This window comes from Leptosomus discolor, chromosome 16, assembly GCF_034619465.1.
Source record: "Leptosomus discolor isolate bLepDis1 chromosome 16, bLepDis1.hap2, whole genome shotgun sequence".
NCBI lineage: Eukaryota > Metazoa > Chordata > Aves > Leptosomiformes > Leptosomidae > Leptosomus > Leptosomus discolor.
The window spans coordinates 5,531,101-5,554,716 of record NC_141406.1 but is presented as its reverse complement, the minus strand read 5'-3'; the positions used below and the strand labels follow the sequence as shown (position 1 = coordinate 5,554,716).

The following is a 23,616-nucleotide window of genomic DNA, read 5'->3' as shown; positions in this document are numbered from 1 at the left end:
CGTGAGACAATTCAGCCATACAAAGCCATTCTGCTATTAAAACTGATCCTTACAAACCCTACTGTTGCTGCTTCTCCTTTCAGCAGCACTTACAGAACAGAGCAGGCAGAAGCACAGATCTAAGGCAGCCTGTCCAGTTGCCAGATGGCGGGGAAAGACCACTGCGCAACCCTCCACTGACATCTTTACCCAGCGCTCTCAGCCAGGCAGTTTTTGTCCTTCCCTTTGCTCCTGTGACACTCCTGCAGCCATAACACTGTACCCCATACAAGTGATTTTCTCTTGACCCATCCCCTCTCAAAGCTCTCCAACCAGATCCTGAAGTCCTTACTCAGCATCTAAGCCCTCCAAATGGGATTAGCCTGATTCAGGCTCAGCAATATCTCAGGATCTGTCGATGCTAATTTCTCTATTGCAGCTACTTAGCTAGAGCAGGGAGTGGAATAACAGGGAGATGGACAGTCAGGGCTTTTGTCTGATCAAACATTTGAGTAAAACTCTGAGAAGGGCCATCAGAATTTGGCCTATCATGGCTAGGGACCTGCATAAACACTGTGACAAAATTGATGTATTGGCTGCTTTAGAGTCCAGCCCCATTTTGTCCCTGTCTCTTCAAGCCAGACTCAGGTCACCTGTAGGGGCTGCAATGATGCAGAACACCCACATCTCTGTCCCCATGCACAGCATGTTGAGAAGGAAAATAGCTCACTAGCTCTGTACAGCAGAGAGCCACGGCCACCCCCATTTCCCTGAAGTGAGGACCCAATGGCCGCATGAACAGATTCTTCTATGGATGCATCAGATTATACTTATCTAATGGATTCACAAGGCAGTGGGAACACCAGGCTGTTCCTATAGGTGTGTGCCCTCACATTACAGCTACCAGACACTCATGGTCTGTGTGCAGGACTTCTGGTCCACTATGTGCACCTGGACTCAGTGTGGTGATAGTCCTGAACAGAAGTGAGCTCATGGCTTCAGCTCCAGAAAGTGGAAGGTCAGGCTGAGCCACTGGTTATACTGGGAGAGTGACTCAGCTGCCTGCAAAATCTCAGTGGCTGGAGATGGGATCCAGGCTTTGTTTTTTAACCATCCTGTCGGACGGCAGTGATTTTGTCTGAGGAAAAGCATGTGCTAAACTTGCTGTGCCCTGCTGGGGGAGGGGGGGATGCATACGAGGAAAACACTTCTACCCACAGCAGGTAAGGAACAGTGCCAGCATCCTACTATCAATTGCAGACGAGTGGTGGTGGGCAAAATTCCTGCCACTTTCTAGATTCGTAAAAACACCTCCTCTGGATCCAACAGCAGACTGGTAGAAAACACAGCCCACAGAAGCAGTCCCAGCCAGATGGCGTGTTTTGAACCACTGTTAATCTTGACAACCTTTTGCAGTATTCAGAGTTTGCCCAGAAAAAAAAAAAAAACAAAAAACCTCCCCAAAATGCCTGGATGCAAGGAGCGGTCCCGGCAGCATCCGCTTCTCTCTTTGTCTCCACCAAGCAGAACAAACCCGGGAGGAGGAGGAGGAGGAGGAGGAGGCGCCTCCGGGAGGAGAGGCAGCGGGGGGCTGCCCAGCCGCTGGGGAGGCGGGTGCCCGGGCAGGGACCCGAGCAAATAAAATACCCCCGGGGCGTTGCTCCTCCGGGAGCGCCGGGAAGCACCAGCCGGGGAGCACGGGGAGCCGGGGCGGAGCCGGCCGGGCGGGGCGGCCCGGACCCCCCGCCTCCCCCGGCGCCTCCCCCGGCCCAGAGCCCGCTGTCCGCCCGGTCCGGAGCGCGGCGCGGCGGCATCGCGGCCATGGGCTCCCGGCTGAGCCGGCAGAGCAGCCTGGAGGAGGAGAGCACCGAGGAGCCCTGCTCCGGCAGGCTGGACGGCGGCCGGGGCGACTTCCATCTCTCCTCGCTGCTCCTCCACCCGCAGAAGCTGCCCGGGGTGCTGCGGAAAGCCTCGCCGGCGCCCTACGTGCGGCGGGTGGGGTGGCTGCGGGAGATCCAGGCCACCATCCGGGAGCACAAGCGGGAACACGCCGTGCACATCCTCCGGCTGCTGCGGAAGGTAAATGCCGCGGGCGAGCCGGGCCCCGGGGCAGCGAGGGCAGCGGAGGGCAGGGGAGGGCAGGGCAGGCAGGGGAGGGCAGCGGAGGGCAGGGCAGGCAGGGGAGGGCAGCGGAGGGCAGCGGAGGGCAGGGGAGGGCAGGGCAGGCAGGGGAGGGCAGGGCAGGGGAGGGCAGGGCAGGGCAGGAGAGGGCAGGGCAGGCAGGGGAGGGCAGGAGAGGGCAGGAGAGGGCAGAGCAGGCAACAAAGGGTTGTGCGCGGCGCGGGCGGTGCCGGCCGGGCCGGGGTCTGCAGCCCCCCCCCCCCCCCGGCGGTGTGCGGCAGGCAGCCGGGATTTTGAGCCCCCCTCCTCGGCGGTGTGGGTTCGCAGCCCCCCCCCACACTTGACGGCGCGGGGCGGGCCCGGCTCTTTGTGCGGGTCCCCGCCGCGGCAGGCAGAAGCGGCTGCGGGAGGCGACACCCGCCCTGGCTCCCTGCCACCTCCCCGTGTCCCCGCCCGGGAGAGGGGCACCTGGCCGGGCTGCCTGGGGGCAGAGAGAGAGAGAGGGGCTGGGCTGCACGCAGGAAAAGGGGTGTCCCCATCCACACCCCTCCATGCCAGCCCCTGGGTGTGCTCGGGATCGATGCCCCCCAGAGAAGAGCCACTGCCATCCCACTGCCACCGCATCCCATTATTCCCACCCAGCCAGGCTGGCCAAGATCTGTCTTTGGAAGAACCCAAAATGGTTTTGGAGAGGATCCCTGGGACAGTCTATGCTGAGAGGAGAGGTAAAGGGGTCAGTGTATCAGTGGGAGCTTGTTTCTGTCTGCCGCCATTCAGGAACAGAAAAGCCAGTGTGCAGACAGCGTGGTGCCAAACTGATGCTGAGGACAGAGCCCTGCTGCTGGAACAGAGCCATCTCCTCCATCACTTTCCAGGCAAACTCAGCTCCCCTAAACTGCAGGCAACTCTGCGATCAGTAGCACAGGAGACAAATCCTCCCTCTGATTTGGACAAAAACCACCCTCAGTTCTTAGCTTATCACGTGGCTTCATTAGATAACGACCTACTTCATCTGGGGAACATACTGAGTTTCTTGCCATGGTGGCAAGTAACCTTCGGGTGCGAGTATGTTGGAGCAGGGACTGGCTTGCTGGAATGCTTATACAGCCATACTACCAGCTGCAGGGAGCTGCATTAACAGCCCTGCCTCTGCTCTGAATGTCCTGGCTTTTACAACACGTCCAACAGTGGTGGTCAATGCCCTGGGCTACCAGCAAGTTGCACACTCATGAGTAAGAATTTACAGTACCAAAAATTACATCTCTACTTTTCTGTGTGCCTTAGTGTTCACATGAGGATTGTTACCAGCACCACAAACACTCTTCTTGCCACCTGTGTAGACAGATAACCCCTCAGCAGAAAGCCTGTGTGCTTCACATACAAAGGCAGTTTTGGAAAGGCATTATTACAAGAAGCTTGTGAAGAAAAAGAGGCAACCACTCACTTCATGAACATGGCGACATAACATGAATAGACTTTTGTAGGGTATGCCAGAGGCCAGAACTACAGCATGTCATTTTCCATAGTGCTCAGCACCTCTCCTTGAGACTGAAGCACTGAAATTCTCCACAGACCTTGGAGGTCTCCAGAAGGTCCATCTGTGAACAGCCAGGGTTTGAATGCTAAGTCGCAGGGCCATCTGGAATGGAGGGTCATTTCTAAGCCCTCCTTTCAACACAGCCTGCCAGCTCCTTTCAGAATCAGTTAAACACTCAGCTTCCTCACATCTGCGCTGAGAATTACCATGTCCTGAACACTCACATTTTGTCCACTGCCTTTCCAGTTCCCCTTGTTACTCCTGGTCCCCATCTCTGCCCTTCGATGTCAAAACAGTGACTCTCTGTTCGTCTGCTCATGACAGAGCAGTGGGACATGCATCCTGTAGTCACAACACAGCCTTCCTCCGCCAAGTAAGATGGGAACCCATTCAATACCACCCCAAAGCCTCCAGTTCAGAGATTTTGTGTGCTCAGAGATTTTGGAGACAGGGCTACACCACTATGTGTACCACACCCTTCAGAAACTAAACGCAACTGTTGGCCAGTCTGGGTTCATGTAATCAGGACCAGTCCTCCTCACATGTCCAATGTCAGCTTCAAAGAGTACTATGATCAGCTTTTTTTTTTTTCATTTACAAATTTCCCTCACTTCTCAACTAAATTCAGCCCTTAGCTTAGTCCCCAGCACGTCCTTCCTTACACAGACTGGCTTACCTTGGCAGTAACACGCTCTCAGGAGTCACGGATTAATGTGTTCCAGGCGAGGGTCTGTGTGTTACCTGTAAAAAGAGAGATACCTTGTTCACTCCAGTGGACATTTAAAGGATATTTTAACACCGTAACTCATCACTGTGCCTTAGGCCAGGGTGCAAACACCCCGGAGAAGACAGAGCAATGGTGGGACAGGAATTGCAGCCTCCTCAAGCGAGCAGACACACTCAGCCAGACCAGAGGACATGGGCTCCCGATGCATGCCTCCCGCTGCAAGGTAGCCTGCTGCTCCCAGCAGACACAGACCTTGTCCAGCCCTACAGATGTACCCCACAGGATGTAGTTGTATCTGCCAGAGGTGTTTGACCTGTGATCTGCAGGCTCCAAAGGGCTGCGGACTGCTCCTAGGATGTCGGGAGGGCGTAATAAAGTAATGCAAGCAAGTCAGGCAGAGCCAGATCCGCTAACAGAGGTGCAAGATCCCAGCATTTTAAGACTGCACAGAGAACAACTGCAAACAGCTGGTGTACACTCCCGGTGTACTTGCTTTGTACGGGAACGCTTGGACAGCTCCGTTGTGCATCCTCTTACCAGTCTCAGAAATACCCACCTGCAAAAGACAGACCAGCTTTCCTGCTGGTCTCAGTGGGCATTGCTCAGCTGAAGCCAGGGGAGACATTAGACTTACACCAGCAAAAGCCTGGTACAATCTGATTTCTCTGTGCCAAGACAATGGCCAAATGTCATTTTTAAGGCAACAGCACTAAGCCAATTGAACTGGCAAGACTTACAATATTCTGTTGTCTGCAGCCACCCTTTAGGTGGTACAAAATTTTCAAGAAATGAGGGAGAGAGAGAGAGAGGAGAGGGAAGGAAATCAGTAAGGTGAACCAGAAAATGCCCCTGGGCTAAGAATTTATGGACTGTCAACAGGAGGTGAATATTTACAGCTATATTATTTATAAAACCCTCGCAGGCAGGATTTATAATAGGAATGCAGATTCATCTTAATGGTATAGCTCCAATTGGGGGAGTTTAATTACTGCTCTGACATCCACTGCTGCATGCCCAGCCATGCCATCCTCTCGGCAGCTTTCTTCATCTGTGCATGTTACACTTGGCGTAGGAGGCCTCATTTCCCTGAAGCCTTATGGTTAAGGGAGACGTTGGCATGATGCCTTGGTACGCTCCTGGCCCACATCCAGCTGTGTCTGTGGCTGTCTGTCCTTCAGGACTGATCTACTACTTGGGTTCCTTGGTTACTTATGGATATCATGTGCACATACAGTGATGGGGCTGTAAAGCATTTCATTTATTTTCTCTCTCCACCAGACCTGTAGCCAGGCTTTCTTTGGTATTGTGCTCTCTGCTCAATCCGAGCATATCCAGAGCAGGAGAGAGTGGATACAGCACTGGCTTTGATTGCTGCTTAGGGTAAAGGTCCCACACCTCTGCCAGCTATGGCTCCATCCCTGCTGGTGATGTATGTGCATATACTCAGCTTTCCCCCCCCCCCCTTATTTGAGCTCTCAGTGCATCTTTCACTGGGTGGTGCCTGAAGCACACATTCAGTGGAGCAGCGCGAACATATGGGGCACCCATTTGCTTATTCATTTCTCCTGGCAGCAGCGTACAGAATGGGCATAGGACTTGCTTCCTCCCTCAGCTGAGCCCTCCTTGTCAACTGAATCAAACCCAGCACTATCACTATTAGGGAGATTTTTTGTTCTACATTTCTACCCCTGAGGGTTTTTTTTTCTGCCCTCAGGGTATTTTCATATAAGTACATGATCTCTCTTTCCTAGATGCTTGTTGTTTTTTTCACAACTCTGTGGCATCTCCTGATTGTAATAACTGTGCTATATATTAGATCTTAGCTTTCTTTTTCGCAAGAAAACAGCTTAGTTCTTTGCAGTACCACCTGTCTGAATCCTGGGGAGTTCTCAAGGATGCAGAGGTTTCTTCCAGCATGTCCAAAGGTGCACCATACCCTGCTCCATGCAGGCAAGTTGCATGGACCATAGATGTTCCCCTAGCTCACACTGTGGAAGATGGGAAGAGGGCTCCCCACAACTGTCATGTAGAGCTACATATAAATTTACCATTACACCCAAAAGACAACACTGCTAGTGCTTAGTGCTTACTGAGAAGTTCAAAGCCCAGCTAAACTCATACTGACAGGCAGGACTTTTGCTTAGCCAGCCACCACCAGGGTGCATGGCAGTATCTAAATACCTGAGAAAGGTTTGATTCTTCCAGAAAAGCTGAGATTGGAGAAGCAGGTTTAGAGCCAGCCTTCCTGCTTGGCTTCTTCAGCAGATTCACACATAGAGCCTGACAAAACTGTGAGTTTCTCTGGAGCTAATTCTCTCTGGGCTCTAGCCAGCCTGGAAATGATACTGCTCTCACCTTTCTGTGGTAGGTGGAAACAAGGTGGTCAGTCCCTAGGCTGACTAGCTCCACTTAACACTGCATCTCATTCAGCTCTCTGGCTGTCCACATCCCCCGTCACAGTAACGCTGGGTCAGACACAGTTTCTTCACCTTTCACAGGATAGTTTCCTGCATTGAGCAGCCAGCTGGCACCTCATCGGATTTACTTTCTGGGTTCAAAACACCTCATGGTTATAGCTCCAAGGAAGCTAGTGTATCTGACTGTCCATTTTTTCTTGTAGGACCTGGGACTGGAAGGAACATTCCTCAATGAAGTGCTCTACAAAAATGCAACTTTCCTCAACTTGGTGGATCCCATCTCCCATGACTTGCTGATGAGCCTCGCTAGAGATCTACAGTGTCCCAAAAAGGTGAACCCTTCCCTCAGCTCAATGAGTACTTTGCGACATAGCACTGATGCAAAGAGTGCCCTAATGGGGTAGCTGGTGCTGGATGGTGCTCTGCAATCCTTCAGAACCAGCCAGTGTATGCCCTTGGAGTGGTAGCATACACATTGTTACGCGTATTTCTGTACAAATCAGTTAAAAGTAGCTCAGAACATGAATGCAACTGAAGAAGGTGGCGGTTACGTGCACAGAAATCAGGAATTTACTTTTTATGCCAATAGTAAACTTGACAAGGTACAGGCCAGATAAAAATACATGGGGTGGATGGTGGTGCCATATTCACTGGTATGCCCCAGAGGTTCAAAGCAGCTAGCTTATGGGGGACTTAGAGAGCTGCAGAGGGAGAGATCTCTGCACCTCTGCCCAGGCTGGTGCCTCTGCAGGAGGAGGAGAACCACTTCTCTTCCAGGGCCCTTTGCCATAATAACTACCCTAACCCAGCATTACATTCCCCCTATAACCTCCCAGATCTCCTAAATAAAGAATGGTGCTGTAGGAGTATATTGCAACTCAGGGTTCAAGAAGCAAATGTGTTACGTGCACAGTATCCCTGCACTGCTCCAGCACTTTCCTCCAGAGAATGAGGAGAGCACAGACAAAGAAAGGCAAGGCTGAGTGCAGACAAACCCCACAGATACCACAGTCCCACTGCAACACCAGCATCTACTTCTGTTGCCCTTTGCCACCACAAACACTTGGATTTGCAATGCATGCATTTGCTCATCAGGCTTGGCAAGTGTCATGTTTGCTTTATAAGGAGAGCAATAGAGTGAATTTCTTTATTCAGAGAGAGACATTAAGCACACACAGCTCAGAGCAAACAGCAGCACCCTAAGGAATACACTGAGTGTCTGGTGTAGATTAGTGGCATCTCTAACCTTGTTCTGCCATCTCTTGAGGCTCTCTGATAATAGTTAACCAGTCAGGTCTCAATAGAGAAACTACATTTAACCAAAGTTTAATCATCATCATTGGGCTACAGTGCAGCCTGAAAAAAATCTTTTCAAGTGTAATTTTAATGCAAATTTTATAGGCTTTTAAAAAGGAAGGGGTGGGCTGCAGCAGTAGTACCTCTTAATCATATTTCATTTGATGTCATCTCCAGCTATTCTACCAGACCATCTCCAACCTCATGCTGTGCAGTGCCCTTCAGGGGAGGCAGCATTAGGGGACATTACCCTACTCCAGTACCCAGGTGCCTAGCAGATAACACACTACCATTTTTGTACACCTGCATATACCCTCCCTATTTTCATGTCTTACAGACGCACGCTTATCTACACTGATACATGTGCCATTACATAGATGAGATTTGCCCCATTCCTAAGGAAGATGCTGAGCACCTGAGCTGCCCCTCAAAGCCAGCAAGAGTTTAGTTAAGGGGTTGGAGAGATTCAGTACCCTACAGCACCAGCACCCTTCCCGGCACAAGCACAGGCACACCACATCCCCTCTCCGACCCTCGCTGAGCATCTGGTGGGTGTAACTGCGTTACAGGCAAGCAGGCTGAGTGCAATTCCCAGTCTGTCAGTGGAAATTAAATCAGTTCGGACACGGGAAGGAACAGAAAGGTAATTCTTAGTTGTGAGCCAACAAACGCTTGCAGAGCATCGTGCCAGCTTCTGTGCTGAAGCCTGGTGTGCACATGCACCCACTTGGAAAGGTTTGCAGCAGTAGGTGACAGCAGGGTGCCAGCTGCAGCCTTGCCAGCACAGTGGTAGCCTAGAACAAGGCACCTAACCCAAGGGCACGGGTCAGTCCCTGTGGGGTTCCCTAGGGGAGCTGGGACAGGGATCAAGGGATGCTCGCCTGAGCCCCGGGGCTGGGATCCCTCTCCGCTTGGCACAGCAGAATGGCCACATGCTGGCGGCGTATCCCTGGGGAGTTCAGCTGATTCAGTGACTGCTCAGGGAAGTCACAGTGCAGCTGTTGGCCCGCAGCACAGCCCTTTAACCACCTGCAATAAAGCATAAATTAGCATATTCCCTGACAGCTTTACTGTGTGTTTACCTATCAAACCCCTAAATGCACATGTTGCGCCATGGCTGGAGGGCTGAGGAATGAGACTGCAGGTGTCTGTCAGCATTTGGGAAACATGCTAGAGGGGGCAGAAATCCCAGCCTTCAGCAGCTGCCATTTGCCATTCTGCTTCACCAGAGGAAGAGCGGTGCTGTTCAAAGTCATGGCAATAAAGAATGCGTGCAAAAATAAACCAAATTTGGTGCCATCTTTTCCTGATGAGTTACTGCAGGGGCTGGAGGGAACTGCTGGCATTGGGAAACTCCCAAACTCAAACCTCCAGGAGCAGAACGGACTGCAAGGAAGTAAGATGGAGTAGGGGGAACTTGCTGGTCCCTGTCCTATCATCTCCCTGCTATAACATGGGAGGGAACAGAGTCAGGGTGCTGCTGCAGGAGGAGCAGGGATGTCCCAGGGCACATCTCTCCCAGCAAGTAGCACCTCAGGGATGGGGCAAGGGTGCTGACTGCTGAGCTTTCCACATCAGGGTAACAGTCAGTCCAAAGACTGCATGTAGTTAGAGTTTGGGAAGCATGGCAACGATTGATAGGAATTTAGCATAGTCCTGTAACACAATGAATTGGCAGCTTGTCTGCACAGCTGGGGATGGGTGCTGCTGAGGATACAGCAGTAAGGAGCTGGGACACCCATGCTGTCCCTAAACAGGGCTTTTTTGAAAGTTGAGATCTTTTGAAGAAAAGTGTGTAAGGGGGTCCCTGCACAGAGCCCTTCTTGCATTGTCAGCCACCCCTGCACCTTCCTGTGTGTTGCCTGGCCTAGGGCCAGACGCCCTGCCACAGCTCCAGAAAATAACCCCCTCTTCTGAGTTCCACTTGCTCCCGGCTAGGGTGTGAAAGTGTAGCCCCACTCTGGGCATGAACATGCTGGCAGGACTGGGGTCCTTCCTGGCTGTGCAAAGCTCCTACTGCTCCTCCTCCACCCCAGGAGGAGATGGCATGCGGCAGAGGCATCTCGGGCCTTCTCGCCACTCTTCTTTCATCCTCTCTTCTCTTCATCACCTCCCTTACATACATGCCCCTGCTCCACTACCACCTCTGTTCCCATCTTCCTCTGTCTTCCCCCTTGCCCCCTGTTCCGCTATGATACAGGCAGAGTCTAAGCTGTCCTTTTGCTTTCAGGAATATGACCCCTGGAAATCCTCAGACAGGATCTGCAGGCAGCTGATTTACCACCTAACCCCCCACTCGAAATGGCACCGGCACGGCATGCCCCGGAGGAAGTCCCAAGCGTGGTAAGCAGCCTGGCAGGGGCAGTGGGGATGGGCACAGAGGGCTCTCTGCCAAGAGAAACTGTGCTGCAGCCAAGCACCATCCCAGTCTGCCACTACTGCCCTTCTCAGAGAACGGCAGGACTGTAAACCTGCATGGCAGCCACTACTCAGTCTTTTAGAAAACCTCAGGCAGACAGTGCAGGCTCAGTACCAACACCCCTCCTCCTTGATCTGGTTTTCCATTTACTCCTTTTTATGTTGTCTTACAGTTCCTCAACCTCTCCCAAGTGCGTTGAAATCAATCCCACTGATTGCACAGCACAGACAACCCTCCCGGCAGGGCTTGCAGGGTGTTTGGCCCTAGAAGCATGGGCAAAGCTGGCAGCCTTGCAGATACACACACCCCTGTGCCAAGCTGAGGTGGCCCCAGCTCTGCATCCCAGTTCATCCTTGGCCGTCCCAGTGTAACTTCCCTGCCTGTGGGGAAGGTTTCCCATTACGAGGCACTACCACGAGCTGATCACCTCAGTCAGTAGGAACCACTCTGGGGTGACCAGCGGAGAGGTGACCATCCTTACTTACTCCCACTTGTCTGCCAGGACCAGGAGAGGGACCTGAGATGGTGCAGAGCCTCATACACAGGGAACCAAACTCAAAGCACATTGGCCACTGTCAGCTACTGGATGGCAGTTGCTTTCCACTACTATAAACATATTCAGACACCCGCGCTTGTTCTCTCCTTGACACTTGCTGGCTTTTCTAACCAGATAAGAGCAATCCCTACTTCTTTTAAATCCACTACTTCTCATTTTCTTCGAGCAAAGCCTGTTCCTGTGACACAGATCACCACTGCTGAAGAAAAGACAGAGAAGTGACTAAGAAAAGAGCTCATGTCAGCCCCATTAGCTTCATAGGAATAAATGCAGGATTGGATAAAAAGAAAGGCAAAATTTGCGGCACTGTTAGAACGGCCTTGAGCTTTCCCGAGACTTTCTCAGAGTCTTTGATGCATGTGCCAGCAACTTAAAATCCCCCATGGGAACTGACATTTCCGTTGTACCTTCCATTCTAAGAGGCAGATCCCCAGTGCATCTTAAGGAATAAAATCCCTAATACCATGATTTCCAGGCCACCTGCCTTTCCTACCTGTAGCCCCACTTTGCCACTGAATCTGAGTGCTCTGTGAGTTTCGGTGTTCTTATCCCCAGTTCCTCACAGGGCAGGACTGCTAGTGCTGGTTTGCAGGTGGGAACCACAGCACAGAACAAGACCAAGGGACCAGAGCTGAGCCAGTCCTTCTCCAGACCCACTCAGTTAGATGACATTTTCGCTATGGGATTCTGCAGAGCACTAGAGATGCAGGATGTAGAGAGCAGGTCTGGCCACATCCCCATCCTCTCTCAAGGTAGAGAGGCTTAAAGATAACAAGTGCTGGAGACAGGGAGAGCTCTATAGAGGGTGGCTGTCTCCATTCCTTTCCAAGCTCCCTTTTGCCAAAACCCAGCCTCATTCTGGTTTTCCAAGTGAAAAATCCCTCCCTGCCACTACCTAACTCAGTGCTCTGCCTCCACATTCCTGTTTGCAGGCCACACAAACCTCTTCTCCAGTTGGACTCCATCGTGGAGAGTCAAGCTGGAGGTGTTCCCTCTGATTGCACAGCCCGGGGAGAGCAGAGGACTGCCTGCTGCAAACTCATCACTTAGTAACAACACAGAGAGCAGGTCTGTGGCCAGAGGAAGAAGGCTCTGGTCTTCAAGAGCCCAAATCCCACACAGGGGTCAAGCCCAAAGTATTGGCCGGGTACAGAGCATCTGTGAGCACAAGCAGGGAGAGGGCAGCAAGATAATGTGCAATGGAGGGAAATATAGGTCTAAAATGGGCAGCCCTGCCTCGCAGCCAGGCCCAGTTGCAAGGTGTTACGTAAGGCACAAAATAATTTTGATTAAATATTAAACAGCCGAGCTTTCTCTTTTAAGACTGGAGAGGAACTGGTTTGTGGCAAAAGGCGCCTGCAGAGTTGGCATCTGAGGCCGCTGCAAGAAAATGGATGTTGCCAGTAGCAGGAAAGCAAGAAATAGCTCCTTCATTTGGGCTTAATATCAGGGCCTAATTTTGTCCAGCCAGGCTGTTTTTACTTGATCTGAATTCTCCACTTCCCTCTGTCTGCTAGTGGGAGTATTTTACTATAATCTCTCTCTGAACCTGTGCCCTTGTGGCTTGTACCTTTCCTGCCTTCAAGGTCCTATAGAAACCGTGGGTGTAGCAGCAATACTTTGAAGGCATTTCTAAAATCTAGTGGAGATTTGGGACAGCAGGGAGGAATCGGCGCATGGAGACCACATTCAGGAACTGAATTCTCCTCTCGCTTTTGCAGTCTCCTGGGCTTCAGCTTCTGGCTTTCACAGAGCTGATGCAGGACCCCCTTGTTCTCTTCTGAAATGTGATTTCCGCTTTCTGGCAGCATGTCAGATGGGTCCAGGAGATAATTAACAAGGCCAGCCATACAGAGAGCTTAGAGCATCTGCCAGGTTTTAATTATGTTTGAGCTGTTACGGAGATGTGGTATGGGAGATGGAAAGGACCTGCAATACTGGAGCCAGATCACGCATCAGGTGTTCCTCCCCACGGCCAAATAGCAAACCAGTGGGTCAGAAACAAACTAACTGTAGTTACGTCCCTATCGACTCTCAGCGGGACCCAAAACATCCAGCCAGTACAAACCTGAGCCACCCATGACCTGCTAAAGCAGAAAGAATGTTCCATTTCTTCAAGCTCTCCTGTTTTGATACACAGCAATGCCAGGACAGCTGGAACTCTAAACTCTATTAAGAGTCAATCATACTTCCACCAAGCAGGAACAGTCTTATGCTATTCGTGCTATAGAGCCCAACCAGATACTAAATATTCACAAATAGACTAAGTTAGCGCAGCATCAAATGTGAGAGCCTGCAGACATGCACAGATATGTTCCTCTAGACCTCCTTAACCACAAACCCGCTCCCCACTACAGCCAGAGGTCCCACCTTCTTCCACTACCACCTTAAACACTGGTGTATTCAATCCAGGACTATGACTGCAGCAAAGGTGCAACGTGCCTTGCACCGGACACGGTGGGCTGCTGTTTATCGTGTTTAGCCTTTCCTCTAAGGAGCTACCAACCCAAGTGACTGTAATATGGCACCTGGCCCTGAGTCTGGGAGAGAAGTCACTCCACATGCTCTTATCAGCTGAATGCCCCAGGCCAGAAGCAGAGTCCATGCAGAAAGGTGGAAGGAAAAAGGTTATTGCAGCACAGTGGACTCAATGCAACAGCAGCTGAAGCAAGGAGGAGAGATCCAGCCCAGGCTGCATCTGGTTTCTCTGCTTGATTAAACTGTCAAAGGTAATGCTGGGAGGAAGTTTGCCCTCTGCATCCATGCTAGTGGGTTTTTGACAGTGGCTGTCTGCCTTGTGCAATGAAGGGTCAGCAGTGTCCTAGCCCTGCAGCCACCCAAAGAGACTGTTTCAGCTGCCCAGATGATACTCAGACAGGTTTGCCACACTGAAAGCAAGGGGTTAAATTCTCCTTTCCTGCAAAAACCCCTCTCAGGTCAGCAGCTTCCAATCAACAGCCTGCACCCCACCTTGCAGCTGACCCTGCTTGGGTTGGCTGCCTAACCAAACATGAAAGTTGAGCTCTTGGGGGATTTAAAATTAAAAACTAAAAAGCTGGAGGATAAAATCTCCTCAGCAGGGACCAGCATGACTTTACTGCGCAATTGTCAGTCCCTTATATCCTAATGGGAATTCAGCTTTAGCACCATTTTACAGTTGTATAGATTGCTCACACTTAATGAGCCAAATATATTCTGGAGTGTTGTATAACTCCAGCTTTGCTTTCTCATTAAATTGACGTTTATAGTATAAAGAGTAATAGATGAAGAGATCCTCCTCTCTGCAGACATAGGATTTTTAGGCTATCAACACCACTTCTGTGGTATTTTGACAAATGCAGAGTTTTTGGATGTTATCTCCCTCCCTGAATCCAGGGGGTGTATTTTTAAGGACAAAGCCACACTGGACTGGATAGGGCAGAAGGGGACCGGGCAAAAGCAGTCTTTGTCTGGAGGCATGGATTGCAGCCTCATACCGCAATCAAGAAGCTGTGGATTACAACTGAGCTGTCTTGACAAAGCCATGTCAGGGAACCTTATGTGTCTTCCACTTGCATCATCCCCAGAGCTGCCTACTTCAGTGTAACTACTTCCCTTCTTGAGTGCAAAGGATCGAACCTGAATCCACAAAACATGCAGGCAGTAAACACAGAATGATCTTTACAAGCAGGGTGTTCCTAGCACAGAAAAAAAGCTCAGATTTTTCACACAGTAACTGGTTATGGAAGAGCAAAGGCTGTTGTGTGCATGGAGTTAACTCCTAAACTGCATATATCTGGGCTTTACTTTTCACAAGTCTTACCACGGTTTTGCTTTGCTCATCTGAGTGAATTTCAACTTGGCTTAATCCAAATCTGGGTGGAAAACAGCGTATCCCTTCTGGGCTCATTGCTCTGTTTCTCAGTTATTGATGTGCATTGCTCAGACACTGCAGCATTAGATGCACTTTTAAAATGCAATGAAAGCACTTCTGTCTAGAAGACTGGAAAGAAACAGCTCTAAAGGGCTTTGGATTTTTTTTTCTTGAAAACATCACTCAGGGCTGCAGATGACAGCTCTGGCAGATTAGATCCTAGCCTTCATATGGCATGAGGTGAATGTTAACTACAGCTTCATGTCACCCTTATGCAACAGGGTAAATAGGCACCATCATTCCTGCTTTACAGATAGGAAGCCAAGTCTGAGAATACCAGTCAGTTAACTGAAGCCACATGGTAATAGTCATATAGGAGTACAGGAACTGCCCCACACAATGTTTTCAAGAAGCTGCTGCTCACAGAGCCGTCGGCTGGACAGATGTGAACTGGTGAATAAATTATGGAGTGGGTCAGGAACTGTCCCCTCCCTCATCTTGCAGTGCAGAGAGACCCAAACATGACCCATGATCAGGGTTCCCAGCAGCATCAAGAGGCAGGTACATCTGCAAAGGCTGTCAGAGATGGTAGAAAGGGTCATCCAGCAGCTTGACACTGCCCTGTCACAGATCAGAAGAAAAAAATCCAAGACTGACAGGCAGGAGAAGCAGGACACTTTGATAGAGAGACAATGAGTGAAATAACAGAGGCTGGGTGGCAGATGGCAGTTAAAAGGAATCAGCAGAGACCTTACGCCTTCGTGACTCTTACACAGCTGAAGGTCTGACAAGGCCATAGGCTGATATTGACATTCACAGCAAGGAGGTAGCATTATTGCCTGCTTTGCTAGGATAGACCTAAATAATGAGGGGCAACAACCAGAGGTCTTGGATGGATCAAGCGGCAGCAGAAGGAAGGCCAAGGGTTCACAGCGCTCTTGAACATACCCCTTCAAGGACAGAGTGAAGATAACAGCAGAGCCAGGAGGTGGAGAGGCACTCAGCTGCATCATCACCTATAGATATCCATGTCCCACCACAGTTGCAGAGGGACAGTGGTAGGAGAAAGGCTACCTTTGCACTCCCTCCTCTCCACCAGTGAGGGATCTCCTCACAGTTGATGAAAAGAGCTTGGGTGCAAGGATGGAGAAGTGACTAAGGGACTTCTCATGGAAGTGGCTTGTTTGTGCGCTGCCTCCATCTTTACAGAGGTGCGGGGCTCAGCCTTGGAACAGCTTGGGCTGGGTTAGTCTATGCCAGTGCTTTTGAGGCTTCTCCTTGCTTTTTCGTGTCTCACTAGAGGCAGCTAAAGCCAGCCCTGCACAGCAGCACCCTATGCCACAGGGAAGCAAAGCAAGCAGATTATGCTAAGAAGGTGATTAAAAACCCTGGAGTCCATCCCCTAAATTACTGCTCAAAGCAGAGAAGCCACCCAAACATGCCTGTCCCTAGGTTCTATGCAAGGAAGAGCAGCCAAGAGATACCCAGTTCCTGGCTAATTGGCCACTACTGGCAGTGCCTGTTAATGAAGGAGGGGGATGCACACAGTGATGGGAGTCTCTGACATCAGGAAAATTTTACATTTGGAAGCAAATTAAACGTAAAAATAAGAGGGAGAGGAGGAGAAAGCTGGTAATTCCCCATAGAGACAGGCAGGGAGTAGTTTGCATCCCTCATTACTGAAATCCTATCTGACTCTTACAAAGTCTCTTCCCAGCCTCTCTCCATAGCACAGAGACAAGGAACTAAGGCTGGGACTCCAAGAACCTGAACATTCTTGTGCTGAACAAGCTCCTCCATACCCCACAAAGCTAACAAAAGGTCAAGCACTGCCATGGCAGCTGCAAGTCCCACCGTAGCAACAATCAGGAGCCATTACACCCCTTCCTTGCAGCCACCAAAGAATTTAGCTGATGAGCAAGAAGTTGAAGGGATTCAGTGCTAATGAAAAGTGTGTGCTGAGCCCTCAGCTTCATGGACTCAAAGAAGTACGTGGAAAAGGGCCTAAGGGTTAGGCCTCTTGAGATGGGTCCTGGAGACAAACAATTAGCAATTGATTTCAGGTCTCCTAATTGTTTCATCTCAAGACAGCTCTGAATTTCCTCATGCTAACCGAGTTCCCCAGGAGGCAGGAACAGTGAGTGAGCCTTACACAGGGAGAAGATGATTTTTATCCCAGAAAAAAGCCAAGGGAGGTGCAAGACAGTTTCGTCCCTTTCCTGGCCCACATTTCTGATTGAGAGATAGAAAGACTTCTTCCAACAGTTGCAGGTTCCTCAAACCCCTATGCGATCTGGACTGATCCTGGTGGATCTCACATGGCTTGGCTAATGGTGCAGCCTGGGGACTGCTGGCCAATGCTTGCTGAAGAGCAGGGTTGGCACCTCAGGAACAGACAAGCAGGAGAAAGGGCAGACCCCAGGAGGGAGTTGGGAACGACGCAAGGAACAACTTGTTTCACGTGAGAAACAAGGAGATGTACCCTGAAGAGCTTGCATCCCTCAGGAGGGCTGGACTAGGGTTGCAAGCAGGGAGCTGATCCCTTATACATAGGAGGGCAGGCAGACACCATTCCTCACTGGATGCTGCACCTAGGTCCAGGGAGGCAGTGAGGGGACAGGCTGCTGATTGCCCTTGTGTCTTGCTCAAAAGTGTCACAGAGTTTCTCACTTGCATCCATTTCTCCAGCATCTGAGGGAGTGGGGGTTTGTTTCCTCTGTAAGCTTGCTGCAGATAATACAAACACAATCTGCTTCCCTGCATCCAGGGTCCAGATCCTTGTTAGATGCAAATCCCCACAATTACAAATCTGCACACAGCACTAGTTGCAGTAGCATTAGGTTAATCCAGCCTCCAGTGCTTTGCAGTCCTCTGCCCACAAGTCCCATGGGCATCAAGAGCCATGTCGCTAAGTAGCTGTTTTGTCTCACACAAAAGAAGAAAAAGCTTCTGCAGCTGAAGCGATCTTTAAGCCTATTTTACTTGCAGAAATTAGGGGATAATAGATGACCCATTTCCCTGGAAATAAAACTGGCATTTTCTCAGCTGCTGCACAAGTGTCTTGAGAGCTTGGTGTCCTGCGTATCGCGCCACCCTGCCTCCCCCCGCAAGAGAAATAGAGCTTAGCAGAACTCCAAAAAAAATACCAGGTGCCATAATTCAGAGTAAAGCATCTACCCACATCTCCCTGTCCTTTTTCTGACAGCAGATATATTTACCTTAAGACAACAGAGGAGGAGTGGGCAGCTATTCTCTGCCCTGCCCCAGAGATGGTATTTAGCTGCACAGAAACCCCAAGGAGATGAGGAGGAGAGTGGCCAGGGTTCACAGCATGCGTGGGGCAGCAGATCTCATGCTTCAGAACTTACCAGAGAGCTGAGGGCCTGGCTGCAGCATTAGGGGCTACATCCACCAGGACGAGGCTTCTACAGACACATCCCTACAAGAGGCATTTTTAAAGGCAAGAGAACAACTTAAACACAGGAGGAGCCCACAGTGCTGAGACAGGAGGCCCAGAGTCACCCTGGCAGGTACAGCAATGAGGGCAAAAGGAAACAGCAAAAACACAGGAAAGGAAAGAAAAACAAGCCAGCAAAGGAGGAAGGGAGGGCTCTGGCAGAGGACAGGAGACAGGAGGGTTTAAGCACATTCAGCCAGGAGCAGTCCAGTCTGGAGAATCAATTACGGGAAGATAATTTGTCTGCTTGATTACAGCCTCCTTGGGGTATTGGCTTGTTGCTGGGGAGAGCAGCAGAAGGTACCTGCTCTGGTCAGAGCACGATCCGTGACTTATTACTGCAGTCCCTGCATAGCAGTCAACAGGAGGGGAGACTTAACGTGCAGAGACAGACAAGCACATTGCTTTTGTCCTTCTGACAGTCCCGCGCACTTATCACTGTCTGCACTCGGAGCCAAGTCACTCAGAAGGGGACCCCAAGGGCCATTCAGACTATGTCCCCTGTTAAGAAAGCTGCTGTTGCAGACACAGCAGGAAAAACGGCACCTGAATGCTGAGGCCCGGCAGAGGGAGCGGTGCCGGCTCAGACATGCCCTCCAGTGGTCCCCATCCCCATACCAAACTGGGAGCACTACGGCTTGTTCCTTGTAGCTTTACAATAGGGAGGTCAGAGGAGGCTTTGCAGAGACTCGGACAAAGCTTAGGGCTGGGGCGGGGGGGGGGTGTGTGTGTGTGTGAGTGTCCCTATGTTTATGTCTCCTTTCTGTGTCCCCCCCTCCCCAGGATGTTCCTTGGGTTGACAGCACTGGGAAGGGAATTTCCAGGAGCCACAGGCTGCACTTGCACAAAACAGGCACTGAAGGAATTGCAGGCTTGCTTCTATGCATGTTTAGCCTGTATTCCCCCACACCCCCACAAAGTCCTACTCTAAGCCAATACAGGCCAGAGAAGGCTTCTGTCATCTCTTGTACCAGCCCTTACTGGATATAGGGCACTATCCCTCTATGCAGTCAGGTTTACAATGAAGATTCATTTCTCCCAGCTTAATCTGACCGATAATGAATGCACACCTCCATTGTGCATTTAGATGCTTGGTTTTGCTAGAACAAGTACTCCATATCAAATGTCCAGATAAAACCCTTCAGCATAGCTAAAGGGAGGCCAGTCCCTGACAGATTTTACACAAATTGAACCCTCTTTTGTGGTAGATTGTGCCACACCACTGGCAATGGTTGGTGACAAACTATACAAAGAGAAACCAACTCACTTTGTTTTTGCAGGAGAGTTGGAGAAATACAGCTCCCAGTCAACCTAGGCTGATATGAAGCATCCCTTGGATTAGCAGGAAAAGGGAGGCTAGCCCAGCGCCATCCAGACTGCAGCATGCAGAGTTCACAACCCCTACTGCTATTCCAGAAGCTAAGAGAACTGTACCCCTGCTATAAGCAATGTGGTTGATTAATTCTTCACAATCCTGTCTCTGGGGCCCTGGTATTGAAGAGATATCAAGTACCGTCTTCATGTGAAGGCCCTTTGGAGAACTCACTCGTGTGCTTTCAGACCAATTATGATTCACCAGTATATCAGCCTCTGCTGTTTGACGGTACAGATAAGCACTGCTCCCCTTGCCCCTCCCGTGATCCACTGAGGAGTAGTCTGGGTCATGTAAAGTGTAAACATTTAGTAAGTAATACATAAGGTTCTTTTAAACCTTTAGGTCTGAATATAAGATTCCATACTGTTATTACCACTCTACCATGAGAGCTCATTATATCAAATACATGCTTGCAGACACAGCCTCAGCCTTACGCAGTGAATTCCCACAGGAAGCACAAGGACACATAGAAGTAGCCTGAACAAAGTGCTGCTAAACTCAGAGCAGGAATTTGTGGGCTTGAGAATTGACAGGGCAGGCCACAAGGTCTTTCCACCTCGCGCTCCGACAAGGAAGCGCAGCTACAGTTCTGCCGGTGTTGAACGTGTCCATGAAGGACTTGTGTTATCACATGCACATAGGGGATTATGAAGGACCAAAGTTTCCAGGCGCCGTGAACTGCGTTTGTAAAGCAAAGCTATAGAGGCAGCGTCACATCCTCTGCCACAACTATAGGGGGGGGCAGTCTTTATGGGGGCGGCGATCTTTATGGGGGCAATCGTTTTAGCAGGGCCTGTTGTCATAGGACAAGAACTAATGGTTTTAAACTAAAGGATGGTAGATTTAGGCTGGACATGAGCAAAAAATTTTTTACAAGGCAGGCGGTGAAACACTGGAGCAGGTTGCCCAGAGAGGCGGTAGAAGCCCCATCCCTGGAAACATTCAAGGTCAGGTTGGACGGGGCTCTGAGCAACCTGATCCAGCTAAAGATGTCCCTGCTCACTGCAGGGGCTTGGGCTAGATGGCCTTGGAAGGTCCCTGCCAACCCAAACTATTCTACGATTCTATGAACTACAGAAGGGCCTGGCAACACTAAGGCTCATAGGGGCATTCTCACCTGCCATGGGAGCTCCTGCGGTCTTGCAGCCTCCTCCGAGGAAATTGCATGTCCCCGTGTACCCATTGCTCTCAGGGACTGTCTGTGCCACAGGTGTGCAGGACACTACAGAGAGCCAGATAGGAAGAGTGGGGACCTTCAGACTGGTGGGTTAAGAATTAACTTAAGAATTAAGCTCCTCCCAAGCTCAACAAGGCACTTACAGACCCACTGATCGCATGATTAATGACACTAATCAGGGTCCTACTAGGGCTCCCATATCCTTGAAGCTGGATGTATCTAAAAGGACATCAAGACTAATATAATTTACACTAAGGAATTAAGTTCTCCTGTGTTACGCCAATACACATTTCTACTCAATCTTGCAACGCATCCCCACCAGCTCCCATAGCTCCACAGCTCCCACTTCTCACAGCACTCTCACAAACCCACAGTCCATCGTAAAACTCCACATCCCACTCCCTTCGCATAACCAACAGCCTCACAGCACATCTTTGCCTGCTGTACAGCTTGCCTACCTCCTCCTCCTCACTCCACTTGCCAGGCAGACAGCAAAAGAAATGGCTGAAACCATCTCTCTAGGTTTCTTTTAGCACCCTTATGCCCTCCCCGCCTCCTCACAGCTGCAGCAGATCCCAGATGATCTGCTGACCACAGAGACCCAAATAGGCAGCCACTGGTGCTGCTTACTGACTAAGTGCTGCTTGGGAAGGCTTTTAAAGGGACATGCAGTAAATCTACTCCTGAAGTGCAGTTTGCCTATAGATCGTTTTCCTGATAAAATACCCATTTCTCAGCCTTTTATCACTGCTCGCCTCTGCAGTAGCCCTGCAGCACAGTCTGACTGCAACAGACCTTGGCATTCACCTGGAGAGGTGGCACACAAACAGCCCACACACACCGCAAAGCAGTGCGCTTGGAAAGTTTGCTTGCCTTGGTTATTTTTGCTTTCCATGCATGAGCGTCTGTACGTGCACATACAGACAAACCCTTTGAAATGTGCTAGTGGAAGACACTTTAGCATCAGCCTGTGTTTAGCCAGTTCTGGCAAAGTTAATGTGTAAGTGCTGAGAATATAGGAAAGCCCCAGGACCCAGTCTGCCTTAAGGCATGGTGCAAACCTTGTGCTTGTTTCCCCAGTGGGCTCTGTTAACCCTTTGCTTAATGTTCTAGCCCATGTTCTTAATGAGTTCTCCCTTGTCCTAAGTGCTCTCTCGCTTGGGTGAGAGATGGATGCGAGTGGTCCCCTTAATGTTCTCTCTCTCTACCCCTTTCCATCATTAGCCTGAAGACCAGCCTGCAGAAGAAGGTGAGCCAGGACTCCATGGATTTGTCAGGAATCCCCCTGACCATGCGGGATGTCCACCGCATGGCCTACTACCTGCAGAACAACGGGGACCACCTCACCTCTGTCGACTTGAGCTTCACCGAGCTGAACGATGACATGATGCGCCTGCTGCTGCCCTTCCTCTGGGCGCTACCCAAGCTCACCCACCTTTCCCTCAATGGCAACCGACTGACGCGGGCGACCATGAAGGAGCTGACTGACACCATGAAGGACATGAACAAGTTCCCTTGCCTGGCCTGGGTTGACCTCGGCAACAACGTGGATGTCTCCTCCATGCCGCAGCCGTTGCTCGTGGGCCTGCGCAAGCGCCTCAGCCAGCAGACCACGCTGCCTACCATCTATGAGGCGCTTGACTGCGACTCTGAGATCTCCAGCGGGCACGAGGGCAGCCAGCCAGAGGATGAAGCAGCAGGAAGCACCCCGCCACGTGCTTTTTCTCAGCAGGGCTGTGAGAGGTGACTGGACAACAGGCCGGTGCTGGCACACTGAAGCCGCCCCAAGGAGAAGTCTTGAGTACAAACATCAAGCAGAGGGCCAGCTTTACCGGCTTCCTTTGGCTCTTTTCTCTCACCTTCCCTGACATCTCCCCCCCATTTGCTGTGAGACAAAAGCCTGTCGTCCCCCCACAACGTGCTCCGCTCCCTCCCCTCACTGCCAAACCCATCGCCCACGTTCCAGAGAGGAACCAGTGACTTACAGTGAACCTGGTCCCCAGGCAGGGTCTCACTGGAAGACGGGAAAAGACCTGTCGGAGTCAAGAATATCCTCCAGCAGCCATTGGGTTGAGGGAAAGGGATGGGGGGGAACCTAAAACAGAAACAGGCTTGTAGTTTACTTCCTTTCTTCCTTTTCCTATGCACCTTGGAAACCTTGGGACCTGCAGCCTTGAGTGTGAAAGGAGGTACCCCAAGAGCCTAGCTGCTGTGGAGCTTAGTTGAAGGGCTCAGAGGCCAGAGCTGGAGCCCGGCAGTGTGTCTCCCTCTTGTGTCTGGCTCCTTTTGTTTTGTTTTTTTCCTATTGTGTGTTTTGTATTAACGTCTGAACAAAGGGACTTGGTCAGAGACCATTGGATCGCATAGGCTGGGGCGGACACATGGCTTGGAACTGCAGCATCAGGATATTTGCTGTGTGACCGGGGTGAGAGGGAGGGGAAGGAGGTATGTGTTGGTGGGAGCATGGGGGATGGGATGAGTTGGGATGGGATGGGATGGGGGGGGAGGAGAGGGAGGGGGAACAGTCTTGTGGATTAGCAGGATTGGTTTCAAAAACTGTGCTTTTGTACTAAAATTACAAGTTCCAAGTGAAATTGGGGAAAAGCAGGCAGCTAAGTGCGTAACTGTGGCGCTAGAGGAGCAAGCAGTGAACGTGCCAGAGGTGGGCACTTCCCAAACGAAAGCGCAAAGCTTTGGCTCCT

General features: G+C 50.8%; 1 protein-coding gene across 1 annotated transcript; it reads left to right on the top strand.

Moving 5' to 3' along the window:
• The first annotated feature begins 1,800 nt into the window (after positions 1 to 1,800).
• Positions 1,801 to 22,661, top strand: LRRC75B (leucine rich repeat containing 75B). Its single transcript, XM_086474348.1, has 4 exons — positions 1,801 to 2,058; positions 6,985 to 7,113; positions 10,308 to 10,420; positions 22,139 to 22,661. Exons 1-4 carry the CDS (start codon positions 1,801 to 1,803, stop codon positions 22,659 to 22,661), a joined length of 1,023 nt encoding a protein of 340 aa, XP_086330474.1.
• Positions 22,662 to 23,616: the final 955 nt, after the last annotated feature.

Coding starts and splice junctions, on each gene's coding strand:
- LRRC75B (XM_086474348.1), top strand. CDS start 1,801: ATGGGCTCCCGGCTGAGCCGGCAGAGCAGCCTGGAGGAGGAGAGCACC. Junction 2,059..6,984: donor TCCTCCGGCTGCTGCGGAAG/GTAAATGCCGCG, acceptor TTTTTCTTGTAG/GACCTGGGACTGGAAGGAAC. Junction 7,114..10,307: donor ATCTACAGTGTCCCAAAAAG/GTGAACCCTTCC, acceptor TTTTGCTTTCAG/GAATATGACCCCTGGAAATC.